We start from the raw sequence: 20,948 nt of genomic DNA, 5'->3' as shown, positions 1-20,948 counted from the left end.
GGGGCTGAAGCGATGAATCGAATAACTCGAATAATCGGATTACAAGAAAAACTTGACACTCCCGCCCCCAAAATGGCCGCCCCCCACCCCCTCCCGAGATGAATACGAACGGGTGGATTTCGCTGCGTCACTCGTGTTCCGCAAACGCAATATGAATCAGAATGCCGCGTTCAGACTTGTGAAGGTGCATTGAACATATTCTTGTCATGAAAATATTTGGGTTGACTTCCCCTTTAAGTTTACGTGTCTGCGTAATCTCTTGACATTCAATTCCGTTGCGGTAGATAATTACATTGTGTATTTCTTCATTTAGCCACACGATGGGAACGTCATCGTAAAAATACGATTCGCCTCCACATTACCGCGAACCCAAACCGCGATACTAAACGACGCACTGTTACATTTGAGCTTCTCTGTTTCTGAACATTGTCGCCAAGGCGGAATAGGGCTCATATTGGATGCCATTCCAGGCGGTACCTATACGGGTGCGTATCACCTATTTAAAACGAAACGCTCTTTTCATCTCCATGCAAATCGGCCCGCCGTGTCTCCTACTGTTGAGCGAAGCGTGATTGGATTGCACATCTGCGCCCGCTTCCTCTCCGGATGCTTCGCCGTGATGCAAAGAGAGATGATTTGCTTCGCGGGGATCGACTCCCTTCAAAGAAAGCAGCGGCAAATATTTTGAACATTGCCTTTATTTTGTTGCAAGGTGCCAGAGGATCAGGGGACTTTGTGTGTTTTCCATGAAAGACGCTTGTGTAATTCATTCCGGGGATGAAATCTTTTGTTAGGAATCTTGAGAAAAATCACAGCGATTCGAGCACTTGTCACCGCTCGGAATCCTTTGCCGGAACGGAGTGTTTGCATGATTGAGATTGTCATTTAATCTTGCCGGTTATTTACCTGTGATGAGTTCAGGCTCTGGCTGCACAATTTGATGGTAATGGGATTCTGGATGGAGCAAGCAATCACAGCCGCGTTCTTAGCTAGTGATTCAGAGTGATTCTCCTGGCCAAGAAGGTGGGCTTCCTCGGTGGGTCACTAGGATGAGGGGGGGGGGGGGGGACCCAAAACATTTTTCAGTTTTGATCGACACTGTACAAGAGGTGTTAATTTGACTGTTTTGACATTTTGGGCGCAGTGGTGGTGTCAAACTGAAAGCTGTTCCGAGGATTGTGCTTTTTTTTTTAAAGCCGATACAGATATTTGGCAGAGTAAAATTCCAGTAACCAATTAATCAACTGATTCATTTAAAAAAATTGACAGGCGAATGAATACCATTTATGGTCTAGTGTTCTGCTGCGAAACGGGGATATTTGAACACAAACAGTGCGGCAACACATCTAGAGAGAAAAATACACACAAGCATATATTCTTTATCCTCAGTGGAAAACAACCGCTATCAATGGAATTTAGTTGGGACGGTCTTCTTCTCTGCATCAAATCTATGCGTCGTCTGACCTTGTTTTACGCTGCCCTCTGGGGGCCAAGGCACATACACCAAATACTCAATACCCATTAACCGAATGCATGAAACCGTAAACATGATTCACAAACTGTTAAAATCTTGACATAGTATGTCATTTTGTTATTACTTTTTTTGGGGGGGTGCAACTTTTGTATATTACAGAATATATTTGGTTCCAAGATCTTCTCCACTGTGCAATTACCACATTTTAGTTGTCCTGTGTACAGACAGCGACCAGCTGTGCGAGCGTGTGTGTGTGTGTGTGTGTGTGTGTGTGTGTGCGTGTGTGTGTGTGTGTGTGTGTGTGTGTTGTCCTTACCCATTCGGTCCTTTCATCTTCTCAAATTACGGCCATATGGGTCAACCGCTGTTTAAAATAGCCTCCATTACACCGAAACAAAGCAGGGTGTAACTTTTGAACGATATGAAATCAGGACACGTTTACAAAGCTCAGTTAAACACCTTTCGCAAGCGTGCCTTTGAACTCAAAAATAAGGGCTCGCAAAGTAAAGCGCGCCGTGTCCTCTATCTGCCCCTCAGCGTTGACGGCAGCCGCCGGCCGAGGCAAGATGGAGGTGTGCGGCTTTCTGCTCGAGCAGGGGGTGACGGTGCAGCAGGTCAACCGGCGGGGGGTCTCTCCGCTATTCTGCGCCGTCAGACAGGGGCACTGGCAGGTGAGGCCAACGTCGCCTCCGTATCCACGGCAACCATTGATTCGCGCTTCTGTCGCTCGGCTTGACGCTCTCGAACGCTCGCCGCGTCTAATAAGCTTGTTCACAGCATTCGCTCACAAGATGGAGTTAGCATGTAGGCTACTGCGAACCAGCGCTAGTGTCATTGCGAACCTCAGTTGGATTGACGCCGCGTGGTTCGAGTGACAAAATTCGAATGAGCTAATGGCAGCGTTAAGTCGAACCCCCTCGTGAATTGGTTGTTGAACCGTCAAAAGCAAACCCTCACAAGGGGCTGCTGTATGCCACACCTCACAACCACACGCTCAATAAGATAACTTATTGATCTACTACAATTAGAGTTAATTCCTAGTATTCGGGTGTAAAGGTGTTTTTGTTCCGCCGCTGTCAACGCAGACATATCCGACATGTGTCACTTTGCTCCGTGGCGCAATTCCCGCCGTGACGTGTTCATCTGGCGTGCTCTCTCTTCTAGATTGCGGAGCTGCTGCTGCAGCACGGCGCCGACATTAACGTCAGCGACAAGCAGGGCAGAACGTTACTGATGGTGGCGGCCTGTGAGGGTCACCTGAGCACCGTTGACTTTCTGCTCTCCAAAGGTGAGCTGCGGGGCGACACCGCCTTCATGAGTCAAAGCACACCAAAGGAAAGGTGATGTGGATGTGCCCCCGTCGTAGCATAAGGCAGATCCGCCATGCTTTAAGAAACAATGAAATCATGATTCAAGATGGAAATCGAGACAAAGCCCGGCATGAAAGCAGGATGAATGAAAAGACTACGAAAAGGTTTTGGAAGTACAATGGGAAAAATGTACAAAATTATCGTTCTAACCCTAAAAGCAGCAATTATTTGAGCGCAAAGATGCGGCAACACCTTTGGATGGACAGCAGAATAAAACTCACAGGCATCTATTCTTTAGCCTCTGCAAAGAACAACCAATATTACAGATTCCTGGTTGCTTAGTTGTGAAACTCCTCTTCGTTTGTTTATTTTGTGCGCCTGTAGTGTACTGCTCCCGGTTGGCTCGGGCATCTGGAGCACAATGTAAAAAAATAATCATACTAATTGACGCCCCAAGCTGTTTTTATAAATGACAGTAGGGCGGATAATGTCAATGAGCTTTGTACACCTCCTGTTAAGACGTTCCAATCAATTCTTGGGACTCACAGGAATACTCGAAGACGGGAACGTGATTTGTGAGTGTCGTGTGTCTCCAAAGGTGCGTCGCTGACCTCCATGGACAAGGAGGGTCTGACGGGCCTCAGCTGGGCGTGTTTAAAAGGACATAAGAACGTCGTGCAGCTTTTGGTGGAGAAAGGCTCCGTGATTGACCACACCGATAAAAACGGACGAACTCCCCTGGACCTGGCCGCCTTTTTCGGGGATGCGGAAATCGTACGTGGCCGTACACTCCCGAACACGCGTGACTGGCGTAATCGCATTGACCCGAACACTCTCGCCGTTATTGAGCGCACACTGCTGCCTATTAGTTAGCCGGACGCGGTCCTTTAACTAGCGCGGCGCCTCCTTTAGGTCCAGTATTTGGTGGAAAGAGGAGCGGTGGTGGAGCATGTGGACTACAGTGGCATGCGGCCTCTGGACCGAGCCATCGGATGTCGGAACACGTCTGTGGTGGTCACGCTGCTGAAGAAAGGGGCCAAGCTGGGTAGGGTGTTATTTTGTTGTTGTTTTTTTTTTTTTGTAACTATGAATGGCCGAACCCGACTTCAAGATATAAACGTTGCCCAACCAACTAATCAGTTCAACCCACTATGTAATTAAGAATTTGAATTGACAGCTGTGGAAAAAATTCCCACAGCAAAATAGTCAGGTCATGCCAACAAATCTCCAATGAGACGCCAAGAAACATGAGTGGGAGTAATTTTCTGTCATCTTTTTTTTGGGGGGGGGGGGGGATTGGGACGCGAAGCACATTAAGTCCTATTATTTTTCTTTTGATGAATTGTTTAACCTTGAAGTGGTCTCGAACAGAATAATAAATTGGATACAGCCAACAACAACCAAAAAAAAAACAACCTAATTTACCATCTCAAGAAATGACTTTTTTTTTTAGATGATTAAACTCAATTGAATGTCGAAATTAGGTAGGGAATTCTGTTTTCCTGCAATGAACTCTCTTCACGTTTCACTTTTTGTCTTGAACTAGCAAAGCAACGTCTTGACATGCACCTGCAATGACGCATTTGTTTTACATATTGACTCAAGTTACCAAATATGGTTCCTGCTAAAAAACAAACAAAAAAACACTATTTATGATGGGGGGGGCGAGAGAAAAAAAATTGAAAAACCGACACATCAGTCTTGTGCATGTGTGTGAAACATTTTTGCCAAACTTGGTCCTGAGAAATGTCAATAAAAGTCGTTTGCTTCGGTCTTTTGTTTGCGCAGTATCTCGGGGCTCTCAAAATAAGCTCACACTAATTTGGTGGAATGCGGCGCAAAAACACGGCATCCACTCGCTGGCAGTTGGCTCTGCGTGTCCATATATGTGTGTATGTACTGTATGTGTTGCTGTGTACATGTGTGTCCTTTCTTTGCTCCCTGATGTGCTGCTGGGCTAAGTTTAGAATGCGCCTTATCACCGTAACGACCTATGTGACGTTATCTGGCGCGCTGCGACTTATCTGTACGGCGCTCCGCCATTGGCAAACTTTTGAACTTTCTCTCAGCATGTTTGCATGGCGCAAAAGTCTTCAAAGCAGCGGTTCTCAAACTTCTGACACCAAGCACCATCTCAAAGTAGATTTGGTTCCGAAAAAGTGTTTGATGTTGTTGTAAGCCGCGCAGTAGCGTGATGTAACTGTACTCAAATATTGATTGATTCATTCAGAATCGGTTCCAGTGGTTGAAATGCAAATGTATTGGACTTGAAAGTGAAATACAACTGAACTGTAATTAAGATAAGTAGGAGTAATCCTTTCTCTGGGCCACTTTTTGACTTCAGTTGGACGGTAGAAATTGTTTGTAAAATGTGGTTGCAAAATGTTTTTTCATAAGAATACAATCTCACCATTTAATGTATTATTTCTAATTTATTTCATTGTGATGAATGAAGATGTCCATTAACCAATTATTTAATACAGTACATAATCAAATAAACCAATGTACATTTATTCAAAATTAATTGACCAAAACCCATTGTGATAATGCATTTGAAATAATAAATTAAGAACATATTTTTTCCCCGAAAAATGTTAATCATTTTTTTAATTATTAAAATGCAACCACCTATCTAATGAATTAATGCTTTTTAAAAATTAGGTGTAAAATTAAGTTGATCTTTTCTTTTTAATCTGCATTTTTTACCATGAATAAAATAATTATGTAATGTGCCATAAGAGAGGGTTATGAAAGAAAGAAAAATAATAATAAAAACATTTAAAAAGGCAATTTTGAGAAAAAAAATCTAAATGAATGCAACAATTATTAATTGTTAAATGTAAACGCTTGGGTGGGCTGGATGAAACAACTTTGGCCACTCCTGCTCTGGTGGGACTCGTCAGACCACACTTTTGAGAATCGCTGCTTGAAAGAGAGTTTGGATATGTGCGTGATCTCTCCCTTTTCCCCTCTGCTAACTCTTTCCCAACCCGCTGCCGCTAAACTAAGGTCACAGAACGTCTCCTTACGATCGATCAGGTACAATCTTTAGGTAACTTTACCTTACCGTGACAATTTGCAGTCAAAATTACAGGAAGCGCCCGCGATGGCTCCGACGCGAGCGACCTAACGTCTTGTCTCGCTCCCTCCTCTTGTGAAGGCAACGCCGCCTGGGCCATGGCCACCTCCAAGCCTGACATCCTCATCATCCTGCTTCAGAAGCTCATGGAGGAGGGGAACCTGCTTTACAAGGTACACTTGGAGAACACGTTGCCTGTTTTGGAACATGGAACATGAAGAACACGGGTGCCAAAAATACCCATTCGTACTCGACGAGAAATACAGGTACTCCGGTACAGTACAGTCCCCAGTGCTGATTCAGCATAGTAGAAAATAGCAAATTTGAAAAGAACGGACGAAGGTGTCCCGGCTTTTTTTTTTTTTTTTCAGAGGGTGCCCGATCGATGCTTTGACATTTTACAGCGTAGGAGCAGAAAGGTTAAAGCTGCCAGCCTGACGTGTCTCTTTTATGCCATTGCCGGGAAGTCTGAAGCTCAAACATCTCACCTCAAAGCGCTAAAGACAAACACGGATGCGAGTTTGTGAAGCGCTAATTTTGGCTGTCGGAAGTCATGGCCATCGTCAAAACTACATCCATCCGTTTTCCGATCCGCTTTATCCTCACAAGGGTCGCGGGGGGGGGGGGGGGGGGGGTAATGGAGTCTATCCCAGCCGTCTTCGGGCAGTAGGCGGGGGACACCCTGAACCGGTTGCCAGCCGATCGCAGTGCACACAGAGACAAAGAACCATCCACACCCACACTCGCACCGAAGGGACAATGTAGAATGTTCAATCCGCCTGCCGTGCATGTTTTTGGAATGTGGGAGGAAACCGGAGTACCCGGAGAAAACCCACCGAAAACCCAGGAGAGAACATGCAAACTCCACATAGGGAGGCCGGAGCGGGATCGAATCCACGACCTCTGCACTGCGAGGTCGACACGCTAACCACTGCACCTCCTGATCACCATTCTTCAATGAAGTCATATTCCTCCCATTTTAAATCGGGGTTCATCGAGTTTGTGCTTTCCTCAGGCACTTTTTCTAGTCAGAGTTTGGAAAGCTCCCAGGTTTCTTGGACATGTCTTCACTCCGTTTGGCTTGTCGATGAGCATCTCTGTGAGATACCAAGTGGCAATCCGGCATGCGAGTGTTTGGCCCTGAGCCTCCTTCCCGGTCTCGCTCACCACGTTTGTGCCTTAATGTGTCCTCCAGAAAGGCAAGATGAAGGAGGCGGCTCAGAGGTACCAGTACGCTTTGAGGAAGTTTCCCAGGGAGGGCTTCGGAGACGACCTGAAGGCCTTCAAAGACCTGAGGGTCTCCCTCTACCTCAACCTCTCCCGCTGCCGCAGAAAAACAAACGTGAGATGGAATTTTGATCTTCCTTAGCACTTCTGAGTGTTGCGTGTTCCTTTTTTTTTTGAAGAAGAAGAAGAAGAAAATGGTTGAATTAACAATGAGTGGCCTCATTGTCGCAGGACTTCGGGATGGCTGAGGAGTTTGCGACAAAAGCACTGGAGCTGAAACCAAAATCCTACGAAGCTTATTATGCCCGCGCACGAGCTAAAAGGAGCAGCAGGTAAACGATTCATCGCGTAGATTCTAAAACGAAGCTAGCAAAAGTAAGTAAGTAAAAAGCGGCATTGAAGAGCATTGTGACGTCCAACAATCTTCAGTAAAAATGATGCTGAGCTGAATTACTGTTTTGATTCTTCTTCGTAAATCAGATGTACAGTCAAACAAAATATAATGCTTCCATCTAGTGGTCGAAAGTCAAATTACACTCAAAATAAACACACACACAAAACGTGCCCCCCAAATGTGCCTTCCAGACAGTTTGCCGCCGCCCTGGCTGACCTGCACGACGCCGCCAAGTTGTGTCCCAACAACCGCGAGATCCGTCGCTTGCTGGCCCGGGTGGAGGACGAGTGTAAGCAGATGCAGCGGGCGCAGACCTCCAAAGGTGGCCCGGAGGGAGCGGTCGGCGGCAACAGCGGCACCCCGCAGGCGGCCGGCGGCCACGATTCGGACCGGGAGCGCGATGACACCCGGGAGGAGACATCGGAGTGGAGCCAAAGACGCGGCGGCGAAGAAGAGGAAGAAGACCGGGAAGACGAGCGCATGCGGTGCCGGTCGCTGGGGAACAACGCCGGTCATCACCCGGGCAGGCTTCCTCCTCAGCGCTACCCTCGGGACCACCCGCAAGGTTTGCTTTTGCAGCCCACCAAGCAGGCCCAAATTGTCAAGACCAGCTCTCACGGAGCCAAAGCCCAGTTCGCTCCCTCCAGCCCCTTACCGAGCCGACACATGTCCAGCGCGCTGAAGCCCGGCCCGATGTCGATCGACATCGGGCCGCTCGCCGCGCCCGCCGACGAGCCGCTCTACGGGAACCGCGTGACTCTGACGGTCATGACCCACGCCGGCGAGACGGCGTCCTTTTCCTCCAAAGCCGCCTCGGCGCACTTGGACGCCGAGGCCGGCGGGAACGTGCGCGTGTCCGGCTCCACCGGCAGCCTGGCGTCCAGCGGCAGCCTGTCGGACAGCGGCAAGATGGGCCCGGACGTCAAGTCCAAACACGGCCAGCCGGGCGGCGAGTACAAACCCAGGCCCTTCATGGGCGTCACCGACAAGACGGCGCGCTTCCTGCAGCAGAACCCGCAGCCGGCCAGCCGCGCCCGGATCAACCACTCCGTCGAGGACGACGACGACGACGGTTTCGGGAAGATGGCCGGCGGCGCTTACCGCGACCAGCACAGGCCGCCGCCGTTACACAACGGGGGGCCGCACGCCGCCCAGTACTCTGACAAGTTCATCTGCTACAAAGACGCCAAGTCCTTGGCCAACCCCGGCCAAGCCCTGCACATCACGTCCATCAAGCCAAAGCGATCGTTTATCGAGTCCAACGTGTAGTCCCAGGAGAGCCGTGCCAAATGCCCCCCCCCCGGTCCGCCGCGCCTTCCGTTACAAGATGGACGCTTTGCACTGATGGAAGGGTTGAGAGTCAAGTGGACATTCCTGTGTTTCGACAAGCTTTCGCCTCTTGCTTTGTGCGCGCGACTCTCAAAGAAGTTTGCGATGTTGGACTTTCGGGTGAACCGCTTGAACGGAGAGCGTGTGGGTGGGCGCTATGGAATTTGCCTTCAAGAGTTGAAAGAAGAGCAAAAGGTTGGACCAGAACCCCGCCCCATCTTCCCTCACTGCTCACCATGCATACCGCCCACCCGCAATCTCCATTCCAGCAGTTCAAATACAATTCGCCTGTGAAGGTCCTGATGCATTTTCACTTCATCCTGAAATTTCACCCCAAAGACCAAACACATCCGCGACTTTTTCGTGAGCGGCGGTGTCGATTTTCATCCCGACCGTTGTCATCGGTATGCACAGTGTTGTTCAAATTGCGTTCAATGTTCTCCGGAGGAAAAAAGAGACGCGCGCGGCACATGCGCGCGCGTGCGTTTGTTAAATACGTTTGTACATGTTCTGAATCCGCATTAACAGAGTTTAAAGTCTTTTTCTCTACTCGCTTGTTGTTGCTGTCTAGATTAATTTATTTACCAATGGCTTCAGTGTAAGAGCAATATATTTTCTATCGTTATTTTTGCACAGCTACCCAAGACGTTGAAATGAAGTGCATGCTCCATTTGCGGTTTACACCATCTCTCCTTCCGTTTCCACGTGGATGTTCGACGCCAGCGTTCGATGCCATGTTTTTTCGTCAGTATTGTGGTCGCATACAGGAATGGAGTTTTGCTGCCATGGCAACCATGGGAGAGAAATAAAGACCCCCCCACCCGAGGGATGACAAACAACGGTCCACGCAGTGTGATCAAACAAATAGGGGGATGTTTGTTTTGAAAATGTGCTGGCAGCGCACCTGCATTGTCGCACTTCAAAAGACTATTTTGTTATGTGTGCGCGAGGTCTTGTTACCACTTCTAAAGGGATGTGAAATCTGCATTTTACATGTCAATGTTTACTGTAATTACGATTACCATTGTAGGCCAGTGATTACGGCGGACGCAATCGGTGTACATCCGGATCGTGTCGGCTATTTTTTTTTCCTTCATAATGGCCCTTATTTTTGCAGCAAAGACATCATTCGTGGACACCGTATAATAATTGTTTTCTTAAATATCTGCGGCCCGCTGTTTCCAGTGGTCAGCGCGTTGACCTCACAGTGCAGAGGTACAGAGTTCAATTCCAGCTCCGGCTTCCCTGGGTGGAGTTTGCATGTTCTCCCCAGGCCTGCGCGGATTTTCTCCGGGTACTCCGGTTTCCTCCCACATTCCAAAAACATGCATGTGCCCCCACGCGTTACGCTTTACAGATGCTAAATCAGCCTGTTCGCACCACCACATTAAAAAATGTCATCGGATAATCAGAGCAATGACGAAAGCGGCTTATGTTTGTGCTTTCCAATTGCGGCTTGTCATTTCAGGATCGAAGATTTTTCATTCCCGCCATCTCTGTGCGTCTCGCTCTCCCACTCACCGATTCCCATCTCCAAGGCCGTCGCCTCGGTCAGCTGGGCGAGTTTGGCGCCGTCCACATTGTTGCCTCGAAAGACGGCGGCCAGCTCGTCGACCAATCCTTCGTCGTGTAGCCAAGCCTGCACGTCCTCCTGCGACCAATCGGGGAGCAGCAGTCGCGAAGAGCGAGATGGAGGCTTCCTTCCTGAGAAACACGGAAAAAAATGGTTGAAATTGATATCATGTACATGCGAGCGCATTCTGAAAGTCCTAACACCAGAGTTATAATTGCACACACCTTGCCAACGTTGATTCATCGCAACGCATTTTATACGCCAGCAAACCTTTTTCATAATATATTTTATTTACATAAATTAAAGGGTTTCGTTCATTTCGCCATTTTTCTTTGACGTCAGAAAAATCCGATTTCCCCTTTTCCTCGAATGTAGCATTAGCAGTCCGGTTTTCCGTGACCTCATCAAAGACTGCGCGCGCATCATTGTCTCAAATTGATGAGACACGATTTTTAATTTTTTTTTTGCGGGGAGTTGTCATACTTTTTGAATTTTCTCAAGCAATTGCAGCATGTTCGTAATGTTGTTTGTACATAATAGGAAACACTCCATTTTGGAACCTGTGACTGCAAGTTATTAAACCAAGCCCAGACTTGATCGTGGACATCATCAGGAATGTTTGCGGTGCTTATTTCATATCTGGTAAGTTAACGTGGCCATTTTGGTTTTAACTTAACCACTGTGTCTTGAACTGTTGAGTAAGTGGTCAGGAAGTGTGGAATAATGGCAAGCTGTTTGCTCCGAGTGCTAGCTAGTAACTGGTCGCTAACCCATAAATGAGCTTCAGTGCACACTAACTCCATGTAACTCAAACTCTTAAATTCCTTTGCATTCTACATATCATCATGATTAAAGAAGCACAGGAGGTGCCGACAACAAGTCGCCACCACCGGGAGCACCCAAGCTCTCCTGGCCCCAATGATGGCGTGTGGAGTCTTCGAGTCTGCAAATCTGAGTCATGGACTCGCAGTGCCAGCAGCAAACCTCAGACTTTTTTCATTTAAAAATCACTCGAACAGATGCAGACGAAACTGACGTCACCGTGTGTGTGTGTGCGCGCTTCAAATCGCAGGACACAACATTAGGTGCACATATTGAGTCAATTGACTCATCTTCATTTGGATTACGGGAAAAATGAAGCCTACCGCAGGTGACTTTAGGTGGCAGCCAATTATTATTATTTATTTATTTTTAGGGGGGGGGGCGGATTTTTTTGTGATGCCACCACACAAGGCTAACAATCATCATTGAACCATCCCTGGAAAATCTGAAGCTCACCATTGCATTGTGGGCATGCAACATGAGCATAAAGTATATGCAGTTATAATAATGCGAGTGTATTGACCCTGGCACGCAGTCTGCTCCAGCTCAGCTCCTGCAGGCAGAAAAAAAAAAGAATACATTTATCACTTCGAAATAAGAACCACATTGACACAAGCAAGTGGAATATTCTTTGAATCTGACGGCAAATGGACATTAAAGCCGCTTTAGGATTTGCAAGCGTTTTCCGTTGCGCCAGCTTGGAAAATAGAACATGATCTAAAAGGTTTGCACCATAAAACATCACACGCACGCGTCACACTGCTGCAGTCTGAAACACAGAATCTTAGCTGTACAACATTCAAATCACATCCACATGCCCCCCCCTCCCTTTTTTAAAAATTAATTTACAACAGAAAAACTTTGTGTCATCTATCTTGTCGGCAACCTATAGTGACAGGCAGAAGGTGCAATTCACCTGTTGCCGATCATACAGAATGTAAGGTATGCATGTGCCTTGGAGGTTTGGATAATAATCATAAAACATATTTGAGAAAAAACAAAATAAAACCCATTCATGTCAATAATAAAATAACAAATAACACAAAACAATATGATCCACATGTACTGTTGTTTACCAGTTGCGCCGTGTCCGTCTCGTAGCATCCACACGTTGACGGTTCGGTCCATGGAGCCAGTGGCCATGACGCAGGGCATGCTGGGAGACCGAGCTACTGCAGTCACGTACCTGCAGGATGGACGGGTAAGTGCGTGGCACTCGAAGAGATCAGCGCACCCCCCCCCCCCCCCAAAAAAAATCCACTTTCACATCTTAATCCCGAGAAGTACTTGAAAGGACTCAGCTGGCCGATACGCTTCAGCGATGGAGCACGCTGGTGCTTCGCCGCAAGAAGAAAATTAACAATCAAGTGTATTTTGATATGAAAGGTCTGTGTGTGTGCTGCAGCGGAGAGGGAAGATGGAGGAGCAGCTGTGTTTTTTGTTTTTTACCTGTCGTGCTGTTTTAAAGTTTGCAGTAGCGTTCCTGGCCCCTGTGGGTGGATAAGAACTTGTTTAGTCTTTCAAAAAAAAAAAACAGCAAGCGTCAAGTCAACACACTTGGATGCTACTCACCACGTCATAAACTGCAACACTTTTGTCCACTGTGCTGTTGAGAATTAAAAAAAAGACAGACATACATTATGCAACGGAAAGGGAACAATGATAATTAATACGCACGAATTACGACTCAGGAGCGTGTATTTCTCAACATTGTGCGGAAGAGCTGATGGAAGACAGGATCAACACAACAAAACAGCGCCCTCTTGCGGCACAATTAGGGAACTGCCATGTCATAGAAGTGTGAACGTGACCCCCAGTTCTAAAGTAGGTGGGCACACTTGTGCAACCACATGAACTGAGTTGTTTATTTTTACTTCCTCTTTGTGTGTGCGTGTGTGTGTGTGCGTGTGTGTGTGTGCGTGTGTGTGTGTTTCTCACTCATCCGGAAACAACAAGTTGGCCATCAGAGGAGAAGGCACAGCACAGAACTGGAGCAGACTGACTGGAGAGTATGTGGAGGAGCCTCACAGGAGCCGGCAAAACACACACACACACACACACACACGTTAGAGTGTATTTGTTCCATTGGCAGTGGGCCATGAGCAAAGTCTTTGTTCATAAGTCGCAGCTGTTCCATCAGCCTCATGAACAATGCCCACCAAAAAATAAAAATAAAAAAGTTGCATGGCGCAAACACACAACACACAATGACATCAGCGCATTCAAGTTTTAGTATTTCAGTTCCATGTCAGATTTGGGGGTTATCTGGGACCATTCTGTTGTATTTGTGGCCTTACGCTGTCCTTGACAACTTCGTACGGCTGTCTTGTCCGCAGGAGGCCAGTCGGAGCGTCACGCGTCTGTGGAGGACAGCACAAACGTGTCGCGCCTCGGCTCGTCGCGCTCTCAACGTACGCATGTGACGAGAGGTGTGTCGGTGATTTTGTGGGGAGCACGCCTGTCTCGCAGTCCGCACTCAGTTACTTCCAAGTCAACATCTGCACGATCGATACGGTACAGGATAATTGGAATTCAAACTTGAAAGCAACTGACCGACTTCAAAGTGCGAAGGTGCAGCAGGTGACGCCGAGGTCGTGAACGTCCTTCTCGGCGTGCAGCAAGGCGCCGTCCACGTCCCACAGCCGGACTTGGCCCAGAGTGCAGCCGGTCGCCAGCGTGTGGCCGCGGGGCGAGAAGCAGCAAGCCACCACGCTGGTCTCGCCGCATCTGCGCCGAAGGGAACGTCAGGAACATCATTCCAGCGTGAGTCACTTGTTTTCAACTGGATGAGATGTCGCCCCAATCTGATTGTGTCCAAAGCATTTTCACTGGAGGAGGCGGTACTTCATACACGACTACTGTGTATGCGGGGCACCACGTCACCTAGTCAAGACCTTTTTCGGCGAAGCATCCGTTCCTTTTCCGCTCATCGAACATCAAAAAAATGTGTGTCATTTGACACACCATTTTGAAAAGTTTTAAAAGTGCACTAGATGGCACCAAAACACTACTTTTCTATTATACGGGCTATGATGCCATCTTGTGGCATCTTAGAGTGCGTCAGAAAGTGCACAAAAACTGACCTGTGAATGAGTTCATTTTTCAGCAAATCAAGGAGGACAAGCTCGTGGGGGGTGGGGGGGGGGGTTGCAAAATGGCTGACTCCACCTGATTAAAGCTCTGGAGGGAAAGTCCCACAGGGAGGCGGAGAAGGCGCAGCAGCTCACCTCATCGGCGTGATGCTGGAGACGACCGGCGAGCCGCCACATCCTCCAAACGGACCCGCTGCGAGTTGGTGCTTGCTCGCTCTTCGACTCAGGTTTGTCAGCGCGAAGTCCAAACGGGCCATAAAGTCGGAGAGCTCTTATCAGTCACCTGATTTGAGTTGTGCAACGTGGCCCAAAACACTTCTCATTGCTCGTGTGAAACCCGAACCGTAATTCTTTGAAACAGTACCCCTATTCTCAAACCCTAATTAGAAAACCTAACTTGAGTTTGAAACAACTTTGAAAATCGAATCCTAGTTTGAGACCCTGGCCCTAATTTGAAACCCTAACCCGTTTAAAACTCTCAATTTCAAAGCCTTAACATGGATGGAAATTTTCCCAAATTGATTCCTCGTCTGTGTGTGTGTGTGTGGTGAGGTCGCTGAGGGCACCGCCCCATTGTCCCCCTCCCTCTGCACGCCCCTGTACGACAGCATTGTTTGCCATCAATGATTGATAGGTGACGGCCTCGCGCACAAGAGGGCGCCAAATAGGGGTTTTTTTTGTAGCTCCATCGCGGAAGCACACTTGGTGTTTTAAATGAGTTATTTACAAATAAAGGCGAGTAGCTCATTTGCGGGGGGGGGACTTTTGTAAACAAAATGAGGCGCCAGAGTGCAGCAATCACTTTTACCGAGTAAGCTTTTTTCAAGAAATCGACACAAGCGCAGCTGAAAAACTGCGAGTACAGTAATCCCTGGTTTATCGCGGTTAATGAGGACCAAAACCAACCGCGATAAACGAAAATCCGCGAAGTAGCGACCAATTAACATATACAGGTAATTTTTTTTTAAGTCCGCAAACGATCCGCGAGAAGCTGCAAAACAACAGCGAGTCACATAGAGCAACATATACAGTACTGTACTCCATGTATATGATTTTTTTTTATTTTTTATGAATATGTTTGAAAAAATCCGCGATACACTGAAGCTGCGATAAACGAACCGCAAAATAGCGAGGGATCACTGCATGCCAAATGGCAATACATGATACGCCCCAAAGAAAACGCGCGTTTGCTCTCTCAACAAATCATCACGTTGATGTTGGCAGTGGACACAAAGGTGGTCACCACAAAAACGAGTCATTTTAACCAATGTTTTATTTTATTTTTTTTATGATGGAGGAGCAGGGCTCAGAATGTGCTTGGATGCATGTCCAAATAAATTGCACAAAAGCATCATATGGAAGCGCTTTCCTAATTATGAAATATTCTGATCACACAGCACATTTCGATCATATCTATGCTGAAATGGGAGGGAGGGTACAAAACATTTTGAATAACAAGGGCCAACCTTTTCATTGCACAAAATTCACTTTCGATCGACTGATTCAAGAACACAAACAAGATCAGCGTTTGATTGCTGTGCAAAAAAAAAAAGCAGCCGTTGGGTGATTTAGTAACACTTTGGGTTGGCTTGAATTCGAAAAAAAAATGAGGGGGGGGGGGATGAGTCGGAACTGTTCAGGAAGTCACTGAAACAATACAAAAATTGCCCTTGTTGTTGCTTTGGCCTTTTCTCCTTTGCGCGCCTCATTGGCAACCTTCGCACTTTTCGAAAGCGGTCACAACACCGATTATTAAGAAATGAAACCAACCACGTTCTCGACAGATGGAAAAGAAAGATGACCATTTTGTCACAGCTCAAAAGACGCATCGTTTGTAACCGAAAGCTTTTTCAAGGCGGGAACAGAAGGTGTCCTATTTCAGGGGCAGGGAACCGATGCCGTAACCCCCCCCCCCCCCGATGCAGTTCTCAAAACAAGTACAAACACTGAAGCGGTTATTAAAAACAAAAACAAAGCTCCACAGCATTAACACGCATGCTTAGAATATTTTTCCTCCCAGACCCTGTAAAGTGATTTCAGAGATTTCTTCCTGTCTGATGAATAATCAAATGCCACTCCGATGTACTGTCTAATGAATGCTTGTTAGTGTAGCTATTACTGTACTTGCAAATTGGGAGCTCTTACATTCCGAGTCAAAAACATTTGGCACTGTCCCGCTTGCGCGAGCGGCGTATATTGGACGGAAGTGAACGTCCGTCCCTCTACGGCCCGCCGTCTAACTCGTCAGCCTCCACCAGGCAGGAGCGGTCGCCGTCGGGCGCTCTGAACGGCGGGTGGTACTCGAACCCCGTGACGACCGAGGAGCCCGGATGCTGCCGCTGGTGCAGGAACCACAGCACAACGGAGACGGCCACGATGGCGATTATGCAGAGAATGACCAGGCCAGACAGCAGTCCGCTGGATTCTGTTGGGAGGGGAGAGGGGGGGGGGGCAATCGACAACGCAGGTATGTGATCACTCAATACAAATAGTTCTTAAAATGTGTGTGTGCGCAGTGGGGGGGGGGGGGGGGGGGGGGGACCTTACTTTTTTTGGCTTGATCTGCTTCTGAAAAAAAAACAAAGGTCAACCGTGAGTGGCAAGATGGTTCAGGGAGTTCACGGTCCAAAACAGAAATGGTACAAGACGTTACTGTTCCATATCGGAGCAAGAAATCTGAATTGAAGGGAGATTGTGCCATGATCGATAAGCATGTACGGAATGAAGTGTGCTTAGTTTGGTTCCTTGGGGTCGAGGGTCATGATGGTATGTACAGTCATCCTCTTTAGCTTGCCACTGGACAGTTTATCCCCCCCCCCCCCCCCCCCCCCCATTTCCACAGGCGCAACTTGCACATAAAAGGAGAAATATTTCTAGAGAGGGGACTCATTTTCACAGAAGTGCATTCTTCTTCTTCACGGTGCAAAGGTGGCAGCAGCATTTTATATGGAGGCGGCTGACTTTGCACCTCAAGTATGGAATCCTGGAGCCAAGTGGTTGTCAGTGCGCCCTCCAGTGGACAAAGTGAGTAACAACTGATTGAGGAAAATCAATGCATGCTATCTTGACACCCCCCTGGTAAACAAAACAACCATCCCTAAATTCACACCCATGGGAAAATCTTCGCTGAAGTTAATAAACGTTTCCTGCGCATGAGAGATGGACCAGCGTCTCGTACAAAGGAGATGTGAAGCCGTACTCTGAGCCGTCTCGCAGACCACTCCGTTCTCCAGATCGTCCAAGCAGCTGACACGTTCCCACTTGCCCGTGTCGCTGTGCACGGCCACGCACGTTTCCATGGGCACAAAATCCAACGGGGACGAGCCAGGTTCCCAGTTGGTAAACTTGACCGGCTCTTCGTCGAACCACATCATGCCTTCACCTGGTAAGAGTGATTTGCGTCAGCACAAATGCTACTGGACTGCTGCTCAAACAAATCACTGATGCGCATCTTTCACTTCCTAAATGCTGAAAAAAAAAAAAAAACTTTTTGTGCCTCCATTATGAAAGAAAAAAAAAAGGATATCCTGAAGCTGTGTCAGGATGTACAGTGAGCTGGGTGGGGAAGTTGCTTTTTACTTGTTCTTTGACAAAAACCAAAAGTCAATTACAAAATTAGTGAGCTTTAAAACAAAAAAAAAACCCAAATAAACAAATGAGACCAGGAAAAACGTATGAAAACGTTGAACTTCCATCCCCGTTCTGTACGAGAATAAAACTGCATTGAGGTAACAACCCAGAAAGTTGATCTTGGCAACAAGCGCGCATCTTTCCACAAGTTTGCGGTCACATGAAACTTACTGTTTGTATCGTAATACATTCCGAGCCACACGTTGACTTCGCCTTTCCACACCTCGGGACTATATTTAACCACAAAGTCATTCTCCTCAGCGCTCTGGATGGACAGCAACTCTGGAGAAAAAAAAAAGACAGATACATTGACTAGCCACAACAGTAGGAACACCTGCAACCGACCCCCCCCCCCCCCACCCCCCCTAAAAAAAAAAAAGCATGACAACCGTGTCATTGTGAATACAAAATTTGGGACGTGCCAGAGTGTGGGCAGAGGCTTTTGGCACTCTCAAAATTATACACTTTGAGTTTGTCTTCTTCTCCGTGGACAAAGTGGTAGCATCTGTCTTTAAAAGGCACCCAGGTGCGTCCATCGGCGGGACAGTCTGCGGAGAGAGCATGATGGGGAAACTTTCAACGGTGTTTCCTCAAGGTAAAAACTCAACTTTATGGCCCTTTAAGGACAAAATCGAAAGGGCTTCCAATGGAGGAACGCTTTCCCAGTCGCATCTATCTCTGATGCCACTTGTTCCCTGTTTAATACCCTTAAAGACGATAATTCCAACAACAGATTAGTTTATTTCTTGATGCGAGTAAATCTTCTTAAAAGGATCCGGATTAGTAAACCATTTAAACTTCTCTAACTGCTGCGCGGTAATCCCACATTTGCAGTTGTCAATTATGCTCAACGTTCGGAAATTATAATGAGAACTAAACATCCTTCGAAGGGTATTAAAACCTGATGTGCGAGCTATTTAAGTAATTTTTCGTTCGCTGCAGCTCCACAACTCGGAAATTTCGGATGATTAAACAGGTATGATCCCGACATTAATCCCAAAATTGCAGTTATCGCTCTATACTAGGTAATAACTGATTTATGACACGGTAATAAATCAACAGATGAAGAAATCGCTCAACGTTAAACCAACAATGGTAAATGTATCTCGTTAGGCCATTTAAATACCTTGTTTTTGTCGTAACGCTTGTATGACGACTAAAAATAATTTTTAAGGGGATTAACGGCGAGTTAACAGGAAATTGTGCAATTTGAAACCACACTGCGATGGTTCCAAAACTTGACTGCAAAGTAAACAACAGCATCGACATTTTGGGAGACTTTAAAAAAAATGTTTTGACTTTCAGAACCAACAAAACAAGACAAGTTATCACGCAGAAAAAGAGGCCCGTGAAATGCACGTAATCAAGACAGTGCCGTGTGTCGTCATTGCGTTGTAACGAAAGTACGTCGGGCGAAGTTCGCCGCGGTGCTTACCTCCAGTCCAAGCCGCCTGCAGCTGCAGAAGAAGCACACACAAGCAGCACGTCAGGGACGGAGCACGACGACCATTTTTCTGCAGCAACTCCATGACAGAAAAGAGCCACAAGAAGCAGCAAAACTCACCACTTGTTTTTTTCTGCACGGAGAATTCGCCCCTCCCACCAGTTCGGACCAAACATGCCTGCGGAGGGGGAAACCAGAACCCTTTACAACGTTCAGTGGTGTGACATAACCAGTGTTAAAAAGAAAGAAAGAAAAAGACAATAAGCATCACGTTTTACCCCATTCAAAGCGTGCACTGTATTTTGTAGCCGACTCAATTTTAAGCATAATACAGGCTGATTTGAACGTGCACAAAATGTGATCCAACTTGATGTCAAACTGTCCTTTTACATTTCGTTACGTTTAGACATTGTTTATAGATTAACACCCACTGGGTGCGTCTGTTAATGTTAACAAGAACCTAAAAACAACCACAACAACGGTGCAGAAATTAAAATGTCAAATGACGCGTTCAAAGCTCAAAAAGACAATTCGAAAATTGGAAACGGCTTTATTATTGACTGCGGTCACGCAGTTTCTTATTGATACAAAGATTCCAGAAAAGGTAGTCGCTCGCAATATAGTTGAAAATGTAAGTTTGAAACTGGAAAACTATAATAATAATTCGAATTACGTCTTCAATTTTGCCGAATCAGAACAGGATTTTGTTTAAAAGACGATGATACCAGAACGCCTCTGACCAATTCTTTTTGGAGTAACACCCGTGTACAATCATGGCATCTGTATTATAAGAACATGCATTTAAAAAAATACCAGGACACTGCCTAACATATGTGCATGTAAAAAAAAAAACATGATCATGCTGCAGGGGGCAAAAATGGAAAAATAGTGGGCTTATTTTACCTGTGACCCGGAAGTAAAGGACGTGGACGTCATCTACCGCTGCATTTGAATGCATCCTTTTTGTTTGTTTGAAATCCTACAAAAACTATTAAGGCGACGGATATCATCCATGGGCATTTCCTCGCTGGAGTAGATTGCATGGACTTCGGCCTAGAAACAAGGATGCTGCTCACAGGATTCAAACATGTGGATTTAAAGCGCCTTTTTCGGTGAGTTTGTTGTTTTATTTGTTGAAGCTTTAAGTGGGGAGGCCAGGGGCGGTTGTACTTGTTGTGTGGTTTCCCGTTAACTGAGTTTATTTCGATAAAATAAATGTAATACAACTTTTCTGTATGGATATTTATGATAGAATACAGGAGCTTGTTTTGAGTCCTTCCTATTACGTGGTCTGCTTTGTCAGAATATGAAATGACAAGGTAATGCTTCGGTGCGTTTTCACAGCCACCATTGGACCGATTTGTAGGCACAGGTGTTTATCTTGTTGATGAGACGAAAAAAGTGTCCCCCTCCCCCCTGTTAAAATTCTCCAAAAATGATTCAAAAATTATTCATTCTATATTTTTTCAATAGTTTGTAGGATATTTATTCCCAATACAAGCCCCCCCCCCCCCCAAAAAAAAATAGTACAGGTTACATGAACAAATTTGAGGCGTTGTAGTCTATGCAAAACT

At 46.6% G+C, this 20,948-nt stretch overlaps 3 protein-coding genes and 1 pseudogene across 7 annotated transcripts in view; 2 read left to right on the top strand and 2 right to left on the bottom strand.

Annotated features, from left to right (window-relative positions):
• The window catches only part of tanc1b (tetratricopeptide repeat, ankyrin repeat and coiled-coil containing 1b), a 73,862-nt gene extending 63,159 nt beyond the window's left edge, over window positions 1–10,703 (top strand). The window contains exons 19-27 of one of the 2 annotated variants that reach the window (XM_086123432.1): window positions 2,012–2,145; window positions 2,639–2,762; window positions 3,383–3,558; window positions 3,697–3,829; window positions 5,794–5,823; window positions 5,945–6,036; window positions 7,059–7,205; window positions 7,322–7,422; window positions 7,676–10,703. In XM_086123432.1, the coding sequence (XP_085979558.1) occupies window positions 2,012–2,145; window positions 2,639–2,762; window positions 3,383–3,558; window positions 3,697–3,829; window positions 5,794–5,823; window positions 5,945–6,036; window positions 7,059–7,205; window positions 7,322–7,422; window positions 7,676–8,753 (2,015 nt within the window). In that variant the 3' untranslated portion in view covers window positions 8,754–10,703. The remainder of the gene's footprint in view (window positions 1–2,011; window positions 2,146–2,638; window positions 2,763–3,382; window positions 3,559–3,696; window positions 3,830–5,793; window positions 5,824–5,944; window positions 6,037–7,058; window positions 7,206–7,321; window positions 7,423–7,675) is intronic. The other variant, XM_086123433.1, reaches the window with a different exon arrangement.
• Window positions 10,179–14,477, bottom strand: LOC147198465 (WD repeat, SAM and U-box domain-containing protein 1-like; annotated as a pseudogene).
• Window positions 14,478–15,555: 1,078 nt separating this feature from the next.
• cd302 (CD302 molecule) lies at window positions 15,556–19,534 on the bottom strand. Of its 3 annotated transcripts, none has more exons than XM_086123942.1 (6): window positions 19,366–19,534; window positions 18,353–18,478; window positions 18,102–18,212; window positions 17,500–17,682; window positions 16,848–16,868; window positions 15,556–16,725 (listed from the first exon to the last, which is right to left on the bottom strand). In XM_086123942.1, the coding sequence occupies exons 1-6, from the start codon at window positions 19,457–19,459 to the stop codon at window positions 16,523–16,525; spliced, it is 738 nt and encodes a 245-aa protein (XP_085980068.1). In that variant the 5' UTR covers window positions 19,460–19,534; the 3' UTR covers window positions 15,556–16,522. The 3 variants fall into 3 exon arrangements, with proteins under 3 accessions (XP_085980068.1, XP_085980070.1, XP_085980071.1); XM_086123944.1 differs by having other exon boundaries at window positions 16,848–16,865; XM_086123945.1 differs by lacking the exon at window positions 18,353–18,478 and having other exon boundaries at window positions 19,366–19,532.
• Window positions 19,535–20,221: 687 nt separating this feature from the next.
• Window positions 20,222–20,948, top strand: part of tank (TRAF family member-associated NFKB activator) — a 40,892-nt gene continuing 40,165 nt past the window's right edge. For both annotated transcript variants that reach the window (XM_086123938.1, XM_086123937.1), the window contains exon 1: window positions 20,222–20,486. The gene's annotated coding sequence lies outside the window, so the exon portion shown is untranslated. The remainder of the gene's footprint in view (window positions 20,487–20,948) is intronic.

The sequence above is a fragment of the Hippocampus guttulatus genome, chromosome 11 (genome assembly GCF_054856545.1).
Source record: "Hippocampus guttulatus isolate MCC_2025c chromosome 11, RoL_Hgut_1.0, whole genome shotgun sequence".
NCBI classification, from domain to species: domain Eukaryota; kingdom Metazoa; phylum Chordata; class Actinopteri; order Syngnathiformes; family Syngnathidae; genus Hippocampus; species Hippocampus guttulatus.
Note: the sequence above shows the minus strand (reverse complement) of the source record. Positions and strands in the feature narration are given on the sequence as shown.

What these genes read in the sequence shown, in the direction of transcription:
- cd302 (XM_086123942.1), bottom strand. Translation starts at nt 19,459, where the DNA reads ATGGAGTTGCTGCAGAAAAATGGTCGTCGTGCTCCGTCCCTGACGTGC. An exon ending in GCAGGCGGCTTGGACTGGAG is followed by an intron (nt 18,479 to 19,365) that starts GTAAGCACCGCG and finishes CTCTCTCCGCAG; the next exon opens with ACTGTCCCGCCGATGGACGC. An exon ending in GGTCTGCGAGACGGCTCAGA is followed by an intron (nt 16,869 to 17,499) that starts GTACGGCTTCAC and finishes TTTTTTTTTCAG; the next exon opens with AAGCAGATCAAGCCAAAAAA.